The sequence below is a fragment of the Macaca thibetana genome, chromosome 15, assembly GCF_024542745.1.
Source record: "Macaca thibetana thibetana isolate TM-01 chromosome 15, ASM2454274v1, whole genome shotgun sequence".
Lineage (NCBI taxonomy): Eukaryota > Metazoa > Chordata > Mammalia > Primates > Cercopithecidae > Macaca > Macaca thibetana.
The window spans coordinates 36,881,423-36,902,692 of record NC_065592.1 but is presented as its reverse complement, the minus strand read 5'-3'; the positions used below and the strand labels follow the sequence as shown (position 1 = coordinate 36,902,692).

Genomic DNA, 21,270 nt, shown 5'->3' with positions numbered 1-21,270 from the left:
AAATAAATGTTTAGACTTACCTTTTTTCCCTATCAGTCAATAAGTTACAACTACATGAAAAAAAATAAAACAAATATTTTATTAAAGTGTAAAATCAATTGATTACTTTTAAAACCCCAGCTAGATTTAGTCAGTAATAATAAGTGAAAGTAAATATTAATCTTAGAATTTTAGAGAACATAAAACACAGGTGTCTCCTTTTGTTTTACCCCTTTAATTCCAAGTGCTCTTGGCTTCTTTATGATGTCACCTTTCAACATCACCAGTCTGAACTTACAATACTTAAGTCCTGGCAAGTCATAGGTGGGGAAAATGTCTCTCCCAAGATTGTAAGTCACATTTTATGTTTTAAAATAACTGAAATACTCGTTAGCTTTACATTTAATTTATTCAGTGTGAAGAGATGTTAATTATATTATTATTGCGCCATTCATAAGCAAAAGATAATGTGTTTAAGCAGACAAAGATTCTCAAGCGACATAACAGATTTTTTTTTTTTAATTTAAGATATCGTTAGTGCATGCATTTCAGTAAAATAGATACCTGGCTTTGAATAAGTCTTTTTTGTTTGTTTTTTTACTGTTAGTCTTACTTCATTTTTTTGGTCACATTGCATTTTGGGTGATATAAAATAAAATAATTCATGATTTTCAGTCAGGGAACCCCTTGGAAATTTCTGTGAATAATTTTTGTGTATGTAATAGTGACTGAGGAATGTGACTGAATTTTAGAGGAGGCATATATCACAGTATTAACCTTTAGTAAAAATGGGACAGCTCTATCCAAATACGACCAGCTGAATACTAATTGTATCCCTCTTACAAAATATTGAATATGTGAAAGTATTTTGTAATGTAAAGCAGATAATCCAGACATGAGAAGTAAATTATATGACAGTAGCTTACTTACGCTTAATTTATTCTGTGTCAAAATAAGGTAGGTAAAGAACACATTTCAATTCTGTAAACCTTTATACAGAGGACATGCAACAAAGGTGAAGGAATGGAGTTTTGCAATATAAAGTATGGGTGGGCCTTCATTTAGCAGTATTGTCAAAGGAAAGATAAAACATGAATTTTGAAAATAAATTGGCTTTCTATAGATGCTGGTGCCTACTTTGTATAAAACAATCATTAAAGTATAATTTTTGGTAAAGGTTTAAATGCATTTGTCATGATTACTTTAGAAGCTGAGTAACTTGATGCCTACTATGCAGTAATCCGTGTTCACCTAATATGGCAGAATTACACTATATTTTAATTACTTTAAAATATACACTGTATTTTAATTACTTTAAAATATATAAGCACTGTAAAATGTCTATGCTATTATTGTTATCATGAGCATCAAATAGCTTTCGGAGAACTTGACCACAATGGTTAAAAACCTCTTTTTGGTCTTATGGCTATTTTTTATCCTGTTATTCTAGTGTAATCCCAAAACATTCTTGTTTCTGTAGGAGGAAACTGATAGAATTCATAATCAAATGGCATCACCATTAACCACAAAAGCACACATAAAAAATCTTAATAACAAATTAGCATGTTTCTTTGGGTTCAAGTGACAGCTCTCAATTCATTTAACACACAAAATTTAAGATGCAGAAAATTAATTTTGAGCTCCATTTGTCTTTTCACTAAATTCTTCTAAGAATGGCAGAGCCTTAGTTTTGGACTTAACATTTCTGTGCCTATGGCTATCAACTTGTATCTGATAAAGAAAATTTTTCTGTTTGAACTCAGTTTTTCCCTTCCCACTTATTCCTTCTCTAATACCTTTGCTCTATCCATACCTGAGCTACACCATTTAACAGTTTCATCTCTTCTAGCCTTGGCCTCAAATTTAGGTTGTGTTAGTCAACTCAGCCCGTTTCTAAAGTTGAATAGAACTAAGATTTCTGAAACAAGTAGGAGAGGATATCACAAATATTTGATGTGAGATAGGGTATCTAAAAATATGAACAGTTAAAATTCCAATATTAGCTTCCTGATCTCATATCTAATGCGTATTTTACATTTTTCTCTCTATTGAGTAGCATTACTAAACTCATCTCTTCCTATCCGGGTCTAGAGATTCACCTTGATGTAGAGAAGGGTTTATCAATCTTGGCACTACTCACATTGTAGTCTAGAACACTTTTTGTTGGAATAGAGGATTAGAGGGTCCTGGGGGTAGGGGAGATCCAGCATTCTGTCCATAGTAAGATACATTATAATATGTTTACCAGTATCCTTGGTCTCTACCAACTAGATGCCAGTATCATCACACACACATACAGACAGACAACTGTGACAACTAAAATGTCTTCAGATATTGCAAAATGTTCTCTGGGTGAGGAGTTCAAATAAACCCATGCTAAGAAATACCGCTTCAGAAAATGCTAGAGAATGATAGAGAATTTTACTACACACAGAGCCATTCCTCAGCAAGACAATAATCCTGGGGCAGTTGACCTTGCCTTTACACAGAGACTCCTCTAGCAAATACAAGAGTGGCTCAGGCTGCAGTCAGTTCCTAGAAAGCTTTCTACCATGTCTTTTATGGTCTCCTTTTGCCTGCAGCTGATGCAGATTCCAAAAATCTAGTCTACTGGCAAGAAATCTGGCAATATGCATACAAACAGGAGGTCTATGAACAACTCACATGTAACTGGGGGAGATATAACATTTAAATACTTTGACTTTGAATCCACTATGCATTTTAAAAACACATCTAAGCAGAGATACAGTTACAGGCAAGAGTAAAGATGGGTGTATTTTGTATTTAGATTAAAATGTAATTCAGACTAAAAGGAAAAATACTCAGAAAAATAAACTTGGTTAAATGTTTACCCCTTTAAAAAAAAACCCCTTTTTTATACTGATAGAACAGAAATAGATTTTTCTCTTAAGAAATAAAGTCCCCCATGTCTCTTGCATCTCTACTTTTTATTTAAGAAAACTTAATCCTAGTTTTCTAAGTTGCAAATACATTATATTCTACATGGTTGACAACGGGAAACCTTCTTTACCTCAGAACACGCAGTTACTGAAAATGATTTTGAAGTGATTGAATATATAAGCTTGAAATGAAGGTGGAATTTTAGTTTCTACATTCCATTTAATCTTGGTAAATATGAGGCACTAATTACTATGTTTCCTTGTATACATCCAGACACTTTAATTTAAGCATTAGTCCTATTAAACAACAGCAATAACCTTTTGACTTAATAATCACATTTTTCCCTCTTCGTAGGTTAAGTCATTAAATTAGATCTTAGGGATTTAATTTAAAATTGTGAAAATACATTTACATTCATATAAAATATCTCAAAATGAAAAATAAAATAAGGGATACACTAACAGTTTATTTTTTAATATGACAGTCTGTTGGGGTTTTTCAATAAGAATGTCAAAAATTGAATGCAAATGCACCCTGACCTAGATAGTTACTTGACTATACCAGAGACGGAAGGAAAGAGATGCTCTCACCAGCACAGCCAGACTTAAAGAAAGAGTGGGAAAATGCTATCAAATCCAGAAGATCAAATTGCTCTAATTGCTTATCACACACATTTACATAGTGAGTAGGGGCAAGAGTATTTGGTTTATTGCTGTTTTGGTTCTTATAAATGAATCTCACTAAAAATGCAAGAGGTTAAAATTTATTGAACTGTCACTAATTCTAAACTCATAAATGCTAAGAAATATATAGAAAACGTTGATCACACAAAAAAGATACATTATGACAGATTCCAGTCAATCCAACTTGCTTTTCTCCAACCAATGGCCGTCCAGTACCACATAGAGTCTTGCTTATTTTTGAAATGAATAAAATAAAATTGTACTGTGTATGTGCTGGTATTTCTGGACTTTTTCTTTCAATATAATATTTCTTTGTATTCATTAAAGTTTCCATATTGCACATATAAGTAATTGATCCCTTTAGATTGCTGAGAAGTATTCCATTACATTTATATAGCACACTTAGTTTATCCATTCCTTCATTGATGGACACCTTTTAGTTTGAGGGTATTGTGAATAAAATTGCTATGAACATTTTTGTCTATGTCTTTCTGTGGACTTTTACTTTTGTTTTCCTCCTTTTCTTTATTTCCTAGAGGAAAAGTTTTAGTTCACTTATGCAGCTTTTATATGTATTTTAATAACTTGTTTCTGTATAATTTGCTTTTGTGTTATTTCAAGTTTTAATTAATTTTCCTGAATTTTATCTAATTTTCCTGGTATATAGAAATATACTTCATTTAAACTATTTATCATATAATCATTAAACAAGTATAATTCATTAAACTCTGTATCATATAAACTTATTACATTTGATTGGCAGCTTTAACAATGATTATTATAGATGCCACTGGATATCATATTTACCCAATTGTGTCCCCTAAAATTAAAGACAATTTCACTTCTTCCTTTTCAATTTTAGTGCTTTCATTATTTTATGAAACAAAATACAATCTGGATTTAAATGAATATATATAGTAGCTTTATCTTTGCCTTATTTTTGATTTTTAAGGAAAGACAGTCAATATTCCTCCATTAAGTTTGATTTTAAAAATAGGCATTATCTAGATGTATTCTATCCATCTGTGGACTATGTTCTCTACTGCTAGTTTTCTCAGAATTTTAAATTATGAATGCATATAACTACTTTCTTTCAAAAATCATTCTGCACATACTGAAATGATCAGGTGATTTTTTTTTTTTACTTATTTTGTCAATTGGAATGATTGCATTGGTTGATTTTAGGTTAAACCGACCTCATATTCTGGAAAGTAAACCAGATGATCATGATGTATTAGCAATTTTATATGTTTGTCAGTATGATTTTTTAAATTTTAAGAAATTATGTGCCCATATTAATGAGGGATATTCATCTGTAATATGCATTTTTAGTATTGACCTCAAAAGGATTTGGGTTATTTATATTAGCCTCAAAAATGAGTTGGAACATACTTAGTCCTCCTCTACTTCTTTTCTTATACTATTTTCCTAGTTTCAATGGAGAGATTTAAAACATTGATTTTAAACATTTTTTATAATATATTAAAACTGTAAGTTATTATCTATGAACTTTTAAGCAGTATTCTATAATTTTCATATATTATCTTATTGTTAAGTTGCTTCTTTTTAAATAGGTTTTCATTGTGGTCCTTATGGACCACTGATTCTTTAAAAGGAGCTGTTTATTTTTCAAATGTTTATATATTTTCTAGATAATTTTATTATTGATTTCAAATTCAATTGCTGGGTGATTAAAGAATATGTCCTAGAAATTAAAGAAGAAATTAACAGATCATTTTAATGTACTGTTTTGAAAATCTCAGTTTTAGAAATGTTTCATGAACTTGAAATCTTTCCTCTTTGAGAGCTTTTGGAATAATGCAGTTAGTTCATAATCATCGTTGGACATCAACATTTCTTCAGTAGTATATAAATGTACTTTGACTGGATCTGAATTTAGAGATTCAGATATGGTGGGGCAAGTAATTTAGTTGCATGTACTCAGTTTAAGATGATAGGCTAGATAACTTATTGGTGAAAACATATTAAATATTATTCAGCTAATACAAAATTTTATAGCATGAAAAAATGTGCCACGTTTTATGCTGCTAGCTTCATTCTTTAGTCAAGGTATCAAAACACTGCTTTTCTGTGCGTAAACTTTAGGTTTTACACACTGTCAAATAAACACCACATGTGTTTGTGTATGAGCACATAAGCCTCAAACTCACTCATGACCAACCATGGCTCTGTATCCAAAATATAATGAAACAATGTAAAGTAATATTTCTCTAATAGATCTTAGGATTTGTCTTCATCACTAATAAATAAAAATTGGATTGTAAAACACTCCTTCATGGGAACAACCATGTTTAGCTAGTAATAAAACAAATGGGAACCTATAAATGGAAAACAATTTGCAATATGGTTTTTTTCAGATTTTCTTTTAAAAGTAATAAAATTCCTTATGCACACTGACATATACACATGTACACACAAATTCATGGGTGCACACATATGCCATTTAATAATTTGGATTTGGTGAAGTTTTGAGAATATTTTGAGGATATGCTTTTACGTAAGCATAGAGTTTACAAAGTGATACCTTTTTTCAAATTCAATTGCAAGAGAATTTGGAGCATGAACTGGGAAAAATAATTCAACTGTGTTTTTGTATTTTTTTAAAAATGTATATTTTCAGATGTGCAATTTGTTTACACACACACATATATAAACAAAGTGTACATCTGAAAATATACACACATATATTTGTGATCCATATGTGTATATATAGTTTGTTTGACCAACCATTATTTAGTACTGTTGTAGTTTGAAAACACATTTGCTTATCTCTATTATCTTGGAGATGAAGTAATCTTATATAACAAAAGATATCTGAGATTGTAAAATAGTTCTCTAGTTGTTGGTTGCAAGTACTGAAGTATATTAATGACAATTTAAAACAGTGATTTTATATAAATTAACTAAAACCTTTCTTTTTTATTTTAATAGCCAAAGAGTAAACTTTGGGCCATATGATAATTACATTCCAGGTAAGAAAGCATTCAATATGTATTGCAAAACATGTGTGCTTAATTTTATGGTATTATCCTCCATTCAAAGTGATGAAGCAAACATTGCCATGAAATGAAATTGATAATTACCTTTCTTACAGGCACAGTGAACACCTTTTACATATATTTTGCTTTGTTTTGAATCCAAAGAAGTTTAAGTAAATATGTTCAGTATATGAAAGCCGGAAATAGTTACATGTTAGAATTCATACAATCAGATAATCTTACAGTTGAAAAGCAATGTAGAAATTGGATAAATAACTTCTTGTTATTTAGAAATTTCCTATAAGTCAGGAATTTCTTCTACAACATTCCTGATAGATTATATCCAGCTTATAATTGGCCCCAAATTTCATTACTAGACAAGACAAAGGCATTTGATTTTGAATAACTTCAAATATCAAGTACTTTCCCCTCAGATACTGAGTTTAAATATAATTTTCTTCTGTACATTTTTCCCATTGATCCGATTTTCTTTAGAAAACTCATAGAAATGTCTATTATTTCCACACATTAATGCTGCATGTATCTAAATACAATGATGAAATCTCTCCTTGGTCTCATTGGTAAATTAAATATCTTTAATCATTTCTATTATAGTTTCCAGATTACTTCACCCACCCAGTCACCATTCTGTAGACTTTTTGTCAATTTCCATTACAAAATATGTTACCTATAAAATGTCATTCTTGGGTGTATAGAATTTACTCTTTTTTTTTTTTTTTTTTTCTGGACACGGAGTCTTGCTCTGTCGCCCAGGCTGGAGCACAGTGGCGTGATCTCGGGTCACTGCAAGCTCCGCCTCCCAGGTTCATGCCATTCTCCTGCCTCAGCCTCCCTAGTAGTTTGGGACTACAGGCGCCCGCCACCACGCAGCTAATTTTTTGTATTTTTAGTGGAGATGGGGTTTCACCGTGTTAGCCAGGATGGTCTCGGTCTCCTGACCTCGTGATCCGCCCGCCTCAACCTCCCAACGTGCTGGGATTACAGGCGTGAGCCACCATGCCCGGCCGCATTTACTCCTGTACTTTGGAAAATTATTACTAATTAAGGAGATCTTAAGCCTTAGCACTTAGATTAAATCATATATTTACTGAATATTTATGCCGCCATTGTGCTAAGTACTGTGGGAGCTACAGAAGCAGTTAACTTATTTTCTGTTATTAATAAAATTGTATGCTAACGAAAAGCATAAAGCAAATACCTGGACTGGAAGAGACAGATTTAAAAGGAAGCAGTAAAACTGAATCTTTCCATTTATATTATAGCTATGTTAGTTTTGCAATGACTACCTAGCACAGTTATCTGTGAAACTGCTCAAAATAGAAAAATCAATGTTTATTTCCTCATATTGATAACAGAAAATTGCAAACATTACCAAACAAATGAAGTCATAATTTGAATCACTTGTTTATTCATTTACATGATATATGTTGCACGTAATGCCATTTCAGCTCTGATGAAATTCTATTCACTCCAAAATGTGTGTTTTGTCTTCCTTATTTTAGTCAGTGAATTAAGCAAAAAATCATGGAATCAGCAACACTTTGCCCTGTTATTTCCCAAACCACAACGGCCAGGAACCAAAAGGAGATCAAAACCTTCTCAAATACGGGACAATACGGTTCCTGTAAGCATTGGAAAGATTATATAATTATCGGTAATAAGTAATAACATAGCAATAATTATAACCACAGTAAGTAATTATAATTAGTCTTAAGTAATCACTGAGTAGTAAGCTTGTGAAATCTTGTATAGTTGTATGTGTTATAGTTCAAAGCTGACCAACAAGTTTCTGCAATGATGGGAATATTTATCTCTGAGTCCAATGAGGCTGTTAAATACTTGAAATGAGGCTAGTGCAACTAAGGAATTGAATTTTACATTTAAATCACATTGAATTAAAGTAAATTCACATGTGGCTATGAAATGCCCTATTGAACAGCACAGTTAGAGGTGATTCAACATCTACCACTTAAAGAAAGTAGATATGTTTTATTTGCATTTTACTGTATACAGTTGCCCCCTTTATTTCACATTAACTATTTTTTCAGCAACCCCATATTATAAAAATGGTTTCCAAGAAACACAAAAATATGGAGTTCCTGATATTAGAGTTAGTATGAACATTCAGGAAATGTTCTACAGCTGGAGAAACCCCTCATTTGAGTCATGGGATTACATTATACCTTTAATGCTTCCTCAGTTACATAATATGGAATTCAGGATTCAGAGTATTGGAAAATAAATATTTCCCAATGTTTCTGGAGTCAACATGGGATTTTCATATGTTCAAAGAAAAGTTTTCACAAAATAAATGTATCATTAACTTGCTTATTTTTAAAAACATAACCCATTAATTGTGAACAAAGTTCTTGTTCATTTTTTCCTGAGTTTATTTTTTTCCCATTTTTGTTAATATTGGTACAAAGATTAGCTATTTTTGCCATTGAGTTTTGTACATATTTAATTCAAAGCTGAAAACAAAATGCACAATTTCTCTCAAATTAACATTCCCTGTTATAGAGTTCATTATTTCAGTTACCAATCTGATGATACTCAATTCGTGTCTGCCAAGCAATAGGAGTTTCAGGCTTTTATCTTCATCCAAGAGTAGCATTCTAAATTCCAGAGACTCTGAAAATAAAAACAGACTAACATATGTCTCAACCTGAAACTATTAGATATTAGAAAATAGTTTCTGATATACCTGGAAATAGAAGGTGGGCAAGATATTCCAAGAATTCTCAAGAACATAGAGTTTAAAAAGCCTCCTATGATTGTGAAGATACACCATGAGTCTACCAATTAGAACCTAAAATCCTGAGGGAACTATGAAGATCCTATAATCTGAAAGTAAGCTCCAAATGAGGCATGATTATTCACTAGTTTAAAAAAGGGATGAAAATTTTTAAAAAAATAAAATAAAGGATGAAATCTCAAACTTCCCCATTTTTAAACAAAAGCTAAAATCTTTTTATGGTTGAAGTTAAAATATATTTGGGATATGCTAATAAAAACTGTGTTATTCACCCACAAGTTGTTCATCATTATTGTAACCAATCTTTCAGATAATTGATGAAGAACATTTTAGAGGAGGTCATAGACAACCATTATGGATGTACCGTTCTTTAATGAGAATTTCTGAGAGACCATCCGTTTATTTAGCTGCCAGGAGGCAGCCTCTCAAACCAACTCATGCTGCCAAGGTGGATTCTAAAGCCGCAGGTGGAGAGAACTTACTGTTTTTGTATTATCTCTGTAATTTTCTGATTAGGTTTCTATTAGAATTTTATCAAGTTTGGATTTTCTCATTTTAAGAAATATTTAAATATTTTTCCCCAGAGATTGGTAAAAAAGGTGAAGACAAGACAACACAGAAGGGCACAACAGATTCAGAATCAGAATTAAAACAAGGAAAAAAAGATTCAAAGGAAGGCAAGGATGAAGAGAAAGGAAAAGATGAAAAGCTAGTTGCAAAGAAAGATAGCAAAAAGGGTAAGAAGGCTGCAGAGAAGGGCAAAGACTCAGCTACAGAATCTGAAGATGAAAAAGGAGGTGCAAAGAAAGATGACAAAAAAGATAAAAAGGATTCAAAGAAAGGCAAAGACTCAGCAACAGAATCTGAAGATGAAAAAGGAGGTGCAAAGAAAGATAGCACAAAAGATAAAAAGGATTCAAAGAAAGGCAAAGACTCAGCAACAGAATCTGAAGATGAAAAAGGAGGTACAAAGAAAGATAGCAAAAAAGGCAAAAAGGATTCAAAGAAGGGCAAGGATTCAGGCACAGAATTAGAAGCTGTAAAAGCAGATGAAAAAAAGGATGAGGACGGAAAAAAAGATGCAAACAAAGGTGATGAATCAAAGGAGGCCAAGAAGGATTCCAAGAAAGATGCAAAGGAGAGTAAAAAAGGTAAGAAAGATAAGAAGCCCAGTAGTACGGACAGTGACTCAAAGGATGATGTCAAAAAAGAGTCTAAGAAGGATGCCAAGAAAGATGCCAAGAAAGTTACTGACAAAGAATCTGCTGAGTCAAAGAAGGATGAAAAGAAAGATGCAAAGAAGGATGCAAAGAAAGATGAAAAGAAGGATGCAAAGAAGGATGCAAAGAAGGATGCAAAGAAGAAGGGCAAGTAGAACTTGGATTAGAATTCACACTGCAAGAATAATTCAAAAGCATATCTGACGAAACAATAGTGGTAGTCTGCAACTGAATTTGTGAGAAAACAAGAGGGTTCAAAGAATTAAATAATTTTTAAAAGGTAGTAAAGAAGAATACAAAGGAGAACTCAGAAGAGATTTATAAAAATGTATAAGAAAGATGTCAAGAAAAATTAAGGGGGGATCCATTGAAAGACTTGAAGAATATATATACTCAAATTTGGGGATATGAAGGATTCAATGAATGATCTCTAGAAAGATTTAAAGAATATTCAGATAAGGATGTTGAAGATAATGACATTAAATCTATGAAGACACACACACAGTTTAATGAAGGCTTAAAAAATCCAAGGAGACAGATGTTGTATCTATAAATTTAAAATAATCTCAAGCTGCATCCACAGATTTAAAGAAATATAGGAGCCATGAAATGAAGTTAAACAGCTTATAGAAAGTCTGCTCTCAAGTAAATGTAGCATTCCTTTTGAAAAAAAAAAAAAAAGTAAAAGAAAAGAAAAAAAATGTATTACCGCCTGATGAGCCTACATCTTTCTTCCTGAAGTTTAAACAACCACAATCATGTTTATGGTTCTTGGATGTCCCACTTCCAACCCAAAAGAAACACACTTGGTAAGTCAGTTTTCTTTTATTTTAAGCCAGATTGAATTAATTCTTGTCTTTTTCATTTTTGTGCGTACATAGGAGACGTAATAATAATTGAACCAAATTATAACTAGATAAGAGGAATAAGTTCAAAAGATCTATTGTACAGCATGGTGACTATAGTTAATGACAATATATCGTATTCTTGAAAAATGCTAAGAGAACGAACGTTGTGCTTTCATTGCATAAATGATAACCATGTGAGATGATGCTTATGTCAATTAGCAAGATTTCAGGATTCCACAATGTATACACGCTTCATGACATCATTTTGTACATGATAAATATGCTTTTACTGATCAAATTAAAATAAATAAATTTGAAATAATAAAAATCAAACCAATGTAAAGGTTCAAATTGACACTATTCTTATATTATCTCTGTAGTTTTCTGATTACATTTCTTTTAGAATTTTATGAAGTTTGGACTTTCTCATTTTAAGAAATATTCGAAAAACATGGAGAGACAACCAAATAAATAAAGCTTTAAAAAGTGTCCATGGAAAGGTTAAGGAAGTCTCTCATTAGAGAGAGGTTACTAGCTTATGATAGATGATATTATTACCAATTAAGCATCCAAAGTTTTAAAACAGAAAATAGCAACCAATTTATTTTGACTGAAAGAAGGATGAAAATCAAAATTGTCTATTACTGACAAGAACAAATTTAAATGAGGCATATGAAAGAGCTACTTGATAAATGGCTAAATACTTCACAAAACTAAATTAACCAGAATTTAACAGAGTGTAACAGAGTAAGAATATATACATAATATTTATTTAGATGTAGAAACAATTAACTTGCTGTCTTTAAAACTATATTATTAAACTCTGTTGTGACCCGTAAGTCCTATTGATTTGAGGAAAAATAAAAAGCAATGTTAAGCAAAATACAATATCCTTGAACTTCTCAATTAATGACAATTCATTTATTCTGATTTAACATTTTCTTAAATACACTCAATGTTGTTGCAGAACTTGCTAAATGATTTTCTCTTCTCTTTATTCTTCCTGACATAAACTATGGATGCAACATAAAGCTTCTCTTGGACATTAAAGAAAGGGTCTCCTATTATCTATGTTCTCAAGAGCTAGCTTCCAAGGAACAATAAGGAATAATTGCTTTTCTTTAACATTCAGCATTAGGTCTTGTCCCTCTTGCATCAACTACTAAGAGTCAGTGGTTATTGTAACTCATGGTCTGCCAGGTGATCACGCCTTGTAAGCCTGGGTCAGCTATAATGGCAGAGAGCTTCAAATCCTGGCCCTTTGTTCCCTCCCCTCCCTCAAGGAACCTGCTCATCATCTTCCTCTGCTTATAGTAAAATTATGTGTTCAGATTGCTGAACTTTTCTGGAAATGTTACCATCTCTCTGAGGATTTAGGAAATCATTTCAAATCCTCTTTTTCCTCTATAAAAAGGCCCTTAAGATTATTTTCACCAATAGGATTCAAAAGTCGGGTTTTAGATTGAAATGTAATGTAAAATGACAGAAAAATTGAGCTTCTACTTTTAATATCCTACTGAGGTACACCATCACCGAGAACTTTCATGTAGTTAAATTTAATAGCAGTGTCCTTTTATTCTAGTACCTCTTCATTTACATCTACGTTGTTTTCTCAGTTATTCCAATAAAAAATAAAAATTATACCATTCTTATGCTGTTGAATCTTATATTTAAACCTAGTATTTACTTATTTACTCAGCTCCATATTCCCATATCCAAATACTTAATTAAGGCATCTAATTGACCAGCTTCCAGGTATCTCAAAATCAACAAATCCCAAAGAGAACAGTTGACATCCCTCCACCAATACCTCTTTCTCCCCAAGTTCTAGCCAATCCATTAAATGACACTGGTATCCAGTCTGTAGCTTAATCCAAAATCAGTGAGTCATCCCTAATTACTCTTTTTTCTTCACCCTGCCTACTAGTAGTAAGTCCTATTCTGTCTACCTACAAAATACTTGAATTGGTATAATTCATTACATTTCTACCACCTCTGCACACTAAAAGTCCAATCAACCGTTATCTCTTACTTGAAAACTCCAAAGCCCTCTACGTGAAGGGGAAGCCCCTGCTTCATATCTCTCCACAACGTCATATCCCATTATCCATATAGAAACCATCATGTTTCTCCCTTGGTCAAAGCTTTCTAGTGTGCTGATGCCGCACTTACCATCAATTTTTCTTTTGCTCTGGCTTATAAATCCATTAATGATCAGTCTGCTGACTATTTGTCTGCCCTCATGTGACAACACTATTCCTTTTGTCTACCAGGCACTTGTTGAACTGGATTTTTAAAAATATTTTACCACATGTAACCTTACAATATAAAGCCTTTACACTTGTTCCTTCTCCGTAAAATGCAATTCTCCTAGAACATCGCATTGACTCCTTGAAAATAGTAATTCTCAGCTTACATTTCATATTTCCAGATACTTTTAATAGACTAATTTATTTTTTGACACAGTGTCTCTCTCTGTTGCCCAGGCTGAGGTACATTGGTGTGATCATGGCTCATTGCAGCCTCAACCTCCCCAGGTTCAGGTGATTCTCTCACCTCAGCCTCCCCAGTAGCTGGGACTACAAGAACTCTTCACCACATCCAGATAATTTCTGTATTTTGTAGAGATGGGTTTTTTCCATGTTGCCCAGGCTGATCTCCAATTCCTGGGCTCAAGCAATCCACCTGCCTCAGCCTCCCCAAGTGCTTGGATTAGAGGGGTGGTACTATCAAAGACTGGGTGTTAATAATTACATCATGGAGAATGGGGTAATCACCTCTTCAAACATTTATCCTTTGTGTTAAAAACAATACAAATATACTCTTATAGTTATTTTTAAATGTACAATTAAGTTATTGCTGACTATAGTCACTCCAATGTGCTATCAAATAGTAGGTCTTATTCACTTTTTTCTAATTTTTGTGCATTAACTATTCTAATCTCTCCTTCAATTTCCCACTACCTTTTCCAGACTCTGATAACCATCCTTCTACCCTCTACCTCCATGAGTTTGTTTAATTTTTAGATACAACAAATGAGAGAGACATGTGAAATGTTTATCCACATCTTTGCTAACACTTTTATCTTTGTGGTAATAGCCAATTTTTATATATATATATATATATATATATATCACTTATATATACATATATGTATACACATACATATAGGTATATACACACATACATATATGTATACACATTCAATTTATTACATTATACATGTATATGTGTATATATATACATGTCAATATAGCAAAATAGAAGATAACATTTAAAATAACCTATATCATTTTCAGTGGCATCAAAAATATGCAATCATTTTATTATCACTAATTGATGTCTACTTATTCCAACTTATTTTCATGAGAAATCAATGCAATTAATCTTAAACAAATAAGAATTACTGAAAAAGGGCACAGAAGTTATAAGTCATATACGAAGTTGGTTATGTAGCAAGTGAAAAGTCTTATACAAGATTACTTTATAATCAAGAAAATGCTTATAAAAGCAGTGGCAAAATTCAAAATTATTGCATAATTATAATCATATTCAAGTTATCTCACAAATGCTTAATCCACAAAATATTTTTTAAGTTAAAATCACAGCAGCAGCAAAAATGACTATTATTTATTTACTACTATTTGCTAAACACTTTCCTCATATTATCACTTAATTCCCACAACAATCCTAATACATCTCCATTTGACTGAAACTCAGAAAGTTTAAGTAACAATAAATTTGCACAGATCGTGCAAAATTAGAATTTGAAGCTGAATGAATCTCATATGATACCAACGTTTAGACTGTGGTTATGTAGTGTAATTGTGGATTTGGGAGAATTTTTCTTTAGCACCACAGGTTCAGTTTCTTCATATCCGATGTATCTTTATTTGCAAAAATGTATAGTTACATTAAAATTACATAAAATTATATTATTTTTTAAAGATCTACTACAGAATTTGAGAAGGCAGTTGTTCTATTCATAATTGCTCACCATCAGCCTCTCCTGCTACTACTGTTTCTACTCTCTATACACTTTGTGTCTGCTCAGTAAGTATTGCACATTGCTTAGTAATTTACATTAGTTGTATCTGCAGGAATGTGCTGTATTGAACAAATACAGAAATTAAAAATATGCATTAGAATCCTAGATCAAGCATTATGTCATAATAAAAAGGGACTAAGAAGCAGGATGTAAAACATTAAACTCAAAGAAAAATGGAAGAATACTAGTGTACACCTAAGAATATTGATTCTAGAAACCATTAGAAAAAATAATAACTAGATATAAGATTATCTACTAATGATTAGTAATGTTCTCTAACCCCTCCAACATAAGGACTTCCTTGGTATATATGCATTGAGAGAGTGACAGTTAACACTGAAACATATGTATGTATGAATACATACATGCATGTACACACATACAAATAAAAGACTGCATTTTTGTTATTTTATTTATTATTTTTGCACCAAGAGGACAATATGCATTGTTCTCCATTATTTTCTTTTGTGAATTAAGCTGTTTGAGTATTTTTTCTCCCTTCTGTTTGCTTAACTTTTAGAATAACTTTAAAACATAGGTTTCTCAAGTACTAGGGGACATGAAATCGTTATATTTCATAAAAAATGTTTTATATCTAACATTGTCACATAGCTTTGATGGCTAAGTAACTTATTGAATTTTGGTACTTTAGGTTGAGGAACTTAAGCTATTTCTATAGAAAAGGTAACAGTCATTCTGCAATGGTACTTGAAACCTGATGAAACCACATGAGTGACAAAAATGGGGTCCAAGTGAAGCTAAACGATTTTGAAAAATGGGGGAGGGAGGGATGGCTAAGAGGATAAGGCACTATAATACAATTTCAAAATGGCTTAATTTTGCAAGAGATGGCAAAATCCAAAACCATTGCTCTGTGGGTTTATATAGTAAAGTTTTCTAAAGTTTATTTATGAAATAAACAGAAAAGTTTGCCTCCAGAGAAAAAGGTATTAGTCTAAGGGTCATAAACATTCTAAACTTATATGCAAGTGCTATAGTGATTTGCATTATTTTTTATACAAAGTTTGGCCTGTTTAAAAAGTGAGAGTCCAGGAAAAATATAAAAGGAATTTTTAAAATGACATTATTCCATTCTCTTTGCAACATATATCTTTGTCAAATCACAAAGTAATAACTTACTAATACTTAGATCATAGATCATTCCCCCCGCCCCCCGGGTCCTTTTTTTTTTTTTTTTTTCCTCTAGTCTCGCTCTGTTGCCCTGGCTGGAATGCAGTGGCATGATCTCAGGCTTACTGCAACCTCCATCTTCAGGTTCAAGTGATTCTCCTGCCTCAGCCTCTCTGGTAGCTGGGATTACAGGTATGCATCACCACATCCAGCTAATTTGTTATTTGTTTCATTTTTGTTCTGTTTTTTAGAGAGGTGGTTTCACCATGTTGGCCAGGCTGTTCTGAAATCTCTGCCCTCAAGTGATCTGCCCACCTCGGCCTCCCAAAGTGCTGGGATTACAGGCATGAGCCACTGTGCCCTGCCGCTAATGCAGGCAAATATATGAGGCAAATATATACAACCCCTGGTCTCCTTTCAGTCATTTAGTATTTTTATATGGTGTTCCTTCAGTTCTATTTTTTAACCATTGGATCAATACATCGTTAGTAGATATACCAGATGAAATAATTCTGGTGTTTTGAACATACTGAATATGGTCTCTGAAGACACCCAATAATTTCTAAGGGAGCATAGTTCCATTTTAAGCCTCGTATATAGTTTATGACAGTTTTTATAGTTTTTCTTTTTTAAATGATTCCAATGTAAGTTCTTCCCTTAGCATAATCTGAGCCCTAATCCATAATAAAATAAAATTGCTTGTGTAAATAAAGTAAAATATGAATAAAAGTATTGTGGAAAGTATCCAGTGATAATATCTAAATAATGATTGAGTTTTCTTATCAGGCTGAACTATTTGGCAAACATAGAAACCTACTCCAGGCATTAAATATATTGAATAATCAATTTTATAGTTATTAACGTTATTATACATGCTAATTTCTTATAGTTTCTCAATTATTGGATACAAAATAAAATAGCTGCCATAGTCATCACATTTGCAATTTTATGGTAGGCAAAATCAAATATTTTCAGGGTATGTACAGAGAGGATATGTGAGTAACAAATCACTGTATGGTTCAGTTTGGCACTGGGATAAAAAAAGTTAAATTTATATAAAAACCATAAACTTTGAAAGTATATTTCTGTTGATTGGAAAAAAAAAGGTAAGGGTATGATTCTATTGATAGCAAGATTGAGAACCAGAAATACACTTAAAAACTAATTACATATATAAATATGCAAAATATATATAATATCTAATATATAAATATGTAAAATATATAAATACATAAATAAATATAAATATATAGTTAACATAATATATATTAAATTTAATGTATAGTTAATATAATTTAATATATTTAATATACAAATATGTTTAATATATATTTAATATACATATTAAAATATATATTGTGTATATTATATAATATATAAAAATATATTATATATATAAAAAATATATATTATATTTAAAATAAGACTCCTTCAATCAATTTTAACATAAATCATCTTTAAAGAATTTCTCTTGAGTGTTCCTTGGAATCTCTACTTGACCAGCACTCCACCTTTCAGAGTAGCTCATTTTTGTCTATGACTAATATTGCCTTTTAGAAAGTATCTTTTAGGAAATTTTGCCTTTTAGAAAATGTCTTTCTTACATCTAGTTATAAACTCTGCCAATGTATCATCTAACCTACTAGTTTCATATCTTATTTTGTCACCAGAATACAAATATCTATTCCACTATTCCACTCTAAATACCTCTGTAACCAGATAAGATGGAAAGACAGAAACTAATCTCATCTGCTAATTCCCATTAAGGCTCAGATCTGGAAATTATATAAATACCTAATTATATATATATAATATATAATTATACATACATACATATATGTGAATATATGGATCAATTATCTATATGGATTTTGATAGATAATTGGTAATTCATAGTATCAATTATATATAATATAAAAATAGATAATAATCTATCTATATAGATTTAGATAGATAGTTGATATTACTATCTCTACATATACACATATATGTGTCAGATATAGGTATAGACAGAATTTTTCTATCTGGTATATTTAAAAATGAGTTATTTTCTAATTGTTAAAAAACAGTCCTGATGGAGCATAATATACATCAGATATGGATACCTAATTGGGAACAACTTAAATAAAAGGTGATAAATTATTGGGTAAACAGAGTGGCCTAAATAAGATTCAGGGAAAGCAGCAGTCACTGGCCACAGAAGTTCAGCGCAATCGTCAAGGAATAAGCTATGGGGCAGTTTTTTTCTCTATCACATTGCCATGGAAGATCTATGCCTGCTACTCTTTCTAGACAGAAGAATAAGATAGGATTTTAATACATTATAATTTCAGTAGTTGTCATATGTATATGTGTGTGCACAAGTCATTTATCCCATCATTGTTCTGTTTTCTGCTATTTACTACCACTAAAGCATTTTATATTCTAGTATAGGATTTTTTTGTGAGGGGAGCCACTATTTTTTAATCTCTATAAGTTACCTGTTAATTTCAGGTTGTTGTTGTACCTGGTCATTAATCATTGTTTATAAAGAGAGACAAGAAAGGAAAGTTAAAATTTCATATGCATTCAGGTAATTTAGAAGGAAAGACAACTTCCTCTTAGGAAAAGATATTTTGTCTTAGGTAAAGCAACTTAATGGCATAAGGGATGGCTGAACATGAAAGATAAGGTCCCAGTGCATCGCACATATGGAAGTTTACATTAGAAAAACATAATTCGTCTACATAAGACATAGCTTTTTGTTTTTGAAAGGGAAGGAAAATAGCTGGCATTTCTTGCTGGAGAAAGTTATCACAAGTGGAAAGGTTACCCTAGAAATAAAAGATATAAGAAAACCAAAACTTTACCTTTATGTGTAATAGACATCTAATTTTAGAACAATGATGTTTAGCATGTAATTTAAAGGGTTTTTTTTTTTTTTTCATGTTGTTTTCGTCTGCTGTCCCATACCTGCAATCAGTAAAAGTCATTTGAGTGAGTGGCTTTGCTTTGATGAAACTTAAGGTGAAGAAATGGGGAGTTAATTGGGCTAAGCATGATAATAAAGAGGAGAATGGAATTTCAAAAGGGGGTTTAAGGTGGGTGGCATTTGTGAAAAAAGCTTAAAAATGAAAATTATTAGAATATATCCTAGTAACATCCAATTTTCCCTAAATTCAAAAAAATTTACAAAGTTGGAAAATATTAAAGTTCATTCGATTATGGTTTAAATTTCCCTATTTAAACAAAGTAAAGGGCATTTACAGAATGTTGAAAGTTTGAAACTTTATGGACTTATTTATTTCATAAAGGGCTCTTTAACTTGCACACAAATTAGAGTTTTAATCAATTGATCCTAATTTGGTTTACTCAGTAAATTGATCTGAAATAAAGTACGGTTTTCAATTATGTTTAGTACGTTTCACTCATCTCTTCAGAAACTTCTGTTTCATTTCCTCCATTTATACAAACCTACATGTTAATATATTCACAATATATATATTTTCCTAAACCCAGAACAAATGAATATCAGTTGGACCCTCTGTAACTTTTCCTAGATATAGTTGGTAACTTTTTCTTAGAATGTATGCATTAGGGGTAGATTGGTTTGCTAGCACTGCCATAATAAACCAAAGACGGGGTAGTTTAAATAATAAGCTATTTTCTCACTGTTCTGTAAGGCTGAAAGTCCAAAATCAAGATATTGGCAGGGCTGATTTCTTCTCAAGCCTCTCTTCTTGGCCTCTATATAGCTATGTTTTCCCTTTGTCTTCACATGGTCTTTCCTCTGTGTGGATCTGTGTCCTAATCTCTTGTAAGATCAGTCATGTTGCATTAGGGCCCATCTTAATGACCTCATTTAACCTTAATTACTTCTTTAAAGGCCTTGTCTACCCAGTCACATTCTGTGGTGCTGGAAGTTAAGACTTCAACATGTAAATTTCAGGGGAGACAATTTATCCCATAACAAAAGCATATGAGATCAGTTTTTTAGTTTTAATCACTCAGAAACCTAAGGTTCTGAAGTAATATCTTCAGTTGAGGAAGTTGTACTCATGTTTTCGTAGAAACTCTTAACTTGTTTAAACAATGAAGAAAACTTTATGACATAATTGAAGTCCATGTATTTTCAAAACTTCCGTATTTGGCAGATGCCCTTTACTTATCACTGCCTCTGGGAGAAGCTTTAGCATCTCATTTGACTCTGTGTTGATTGTGTTCCAGGACTACCATGAAGATGGATTGGACATTACACCACACTGGAAACGTGAAACATCTCCTTCAGTTGGTGATCTTCCTGTCATGAAAGTTGCTTGACAGATCTAATTATGAATTGAACACATTGAACACCTGGTGAAATTATCAATTAAAAACATCTACTCACCATAGTTATTTGTGTCTAAGTTTCTGTGAGTTATGACCTAAGTCACAGTCATCTACACATGATTGTCAATGGCACTGGTTTTGCTAAATTATTAAAAGAGTCTTTGTTATAATTATTTAATTTTCCTATGGTTCTACCTGGACCTGGTCGTCAGTTCAATATGGAAGGTATGGAAGGAATCTGTTCTTTACCACACAATTTCTTTGTCAGAACTAGTAGGTTCTGTCATTATAAAGCTGGGTTAAAGAGCATACCACACTCAGGCTTGCTCAAAGTTTGCAATCATGTGTATGACATTATTCCCTGATTGCAACACTTT

General features: G+C 31.9%; 1 protein-coding gene across 1 annotated transcript; it reads left to right on the top strand.

The window, feature by feature from the left end:
* The first annotated feature begins 242 nt into the window (after positions 1 to 242).
* CYLC2 (cylicin 2) lies at positions 243 to 21,066 on the top strand. The gene is made up of 7 exons (XM_050760732.1): positions 243 to 329; positions 6,516 to 6,556; positions 8,086 to 8,207; positions 9,649 to 9,805; positions 9,923 to 11,367; positions 15,355 to 15,459; positions 20,792 to 21,066. Exons 1-5 carry the CDS (start codon positions 313 to 315, stop codon positions 10,711 to 10,713), a joined length of 1,128 nt encoding a protein of 375 aa, XP_050616689.1. The 5' UTR covers positions 243 to 312; the 3' UTR covers positions 10,714 to 11,367; positions 15,355 to 15,459; positions 20,792 to 21,066.
* The last annotated feature ends 204 nt before the right edge of the window (positions 21,067 to 21,270 follow it).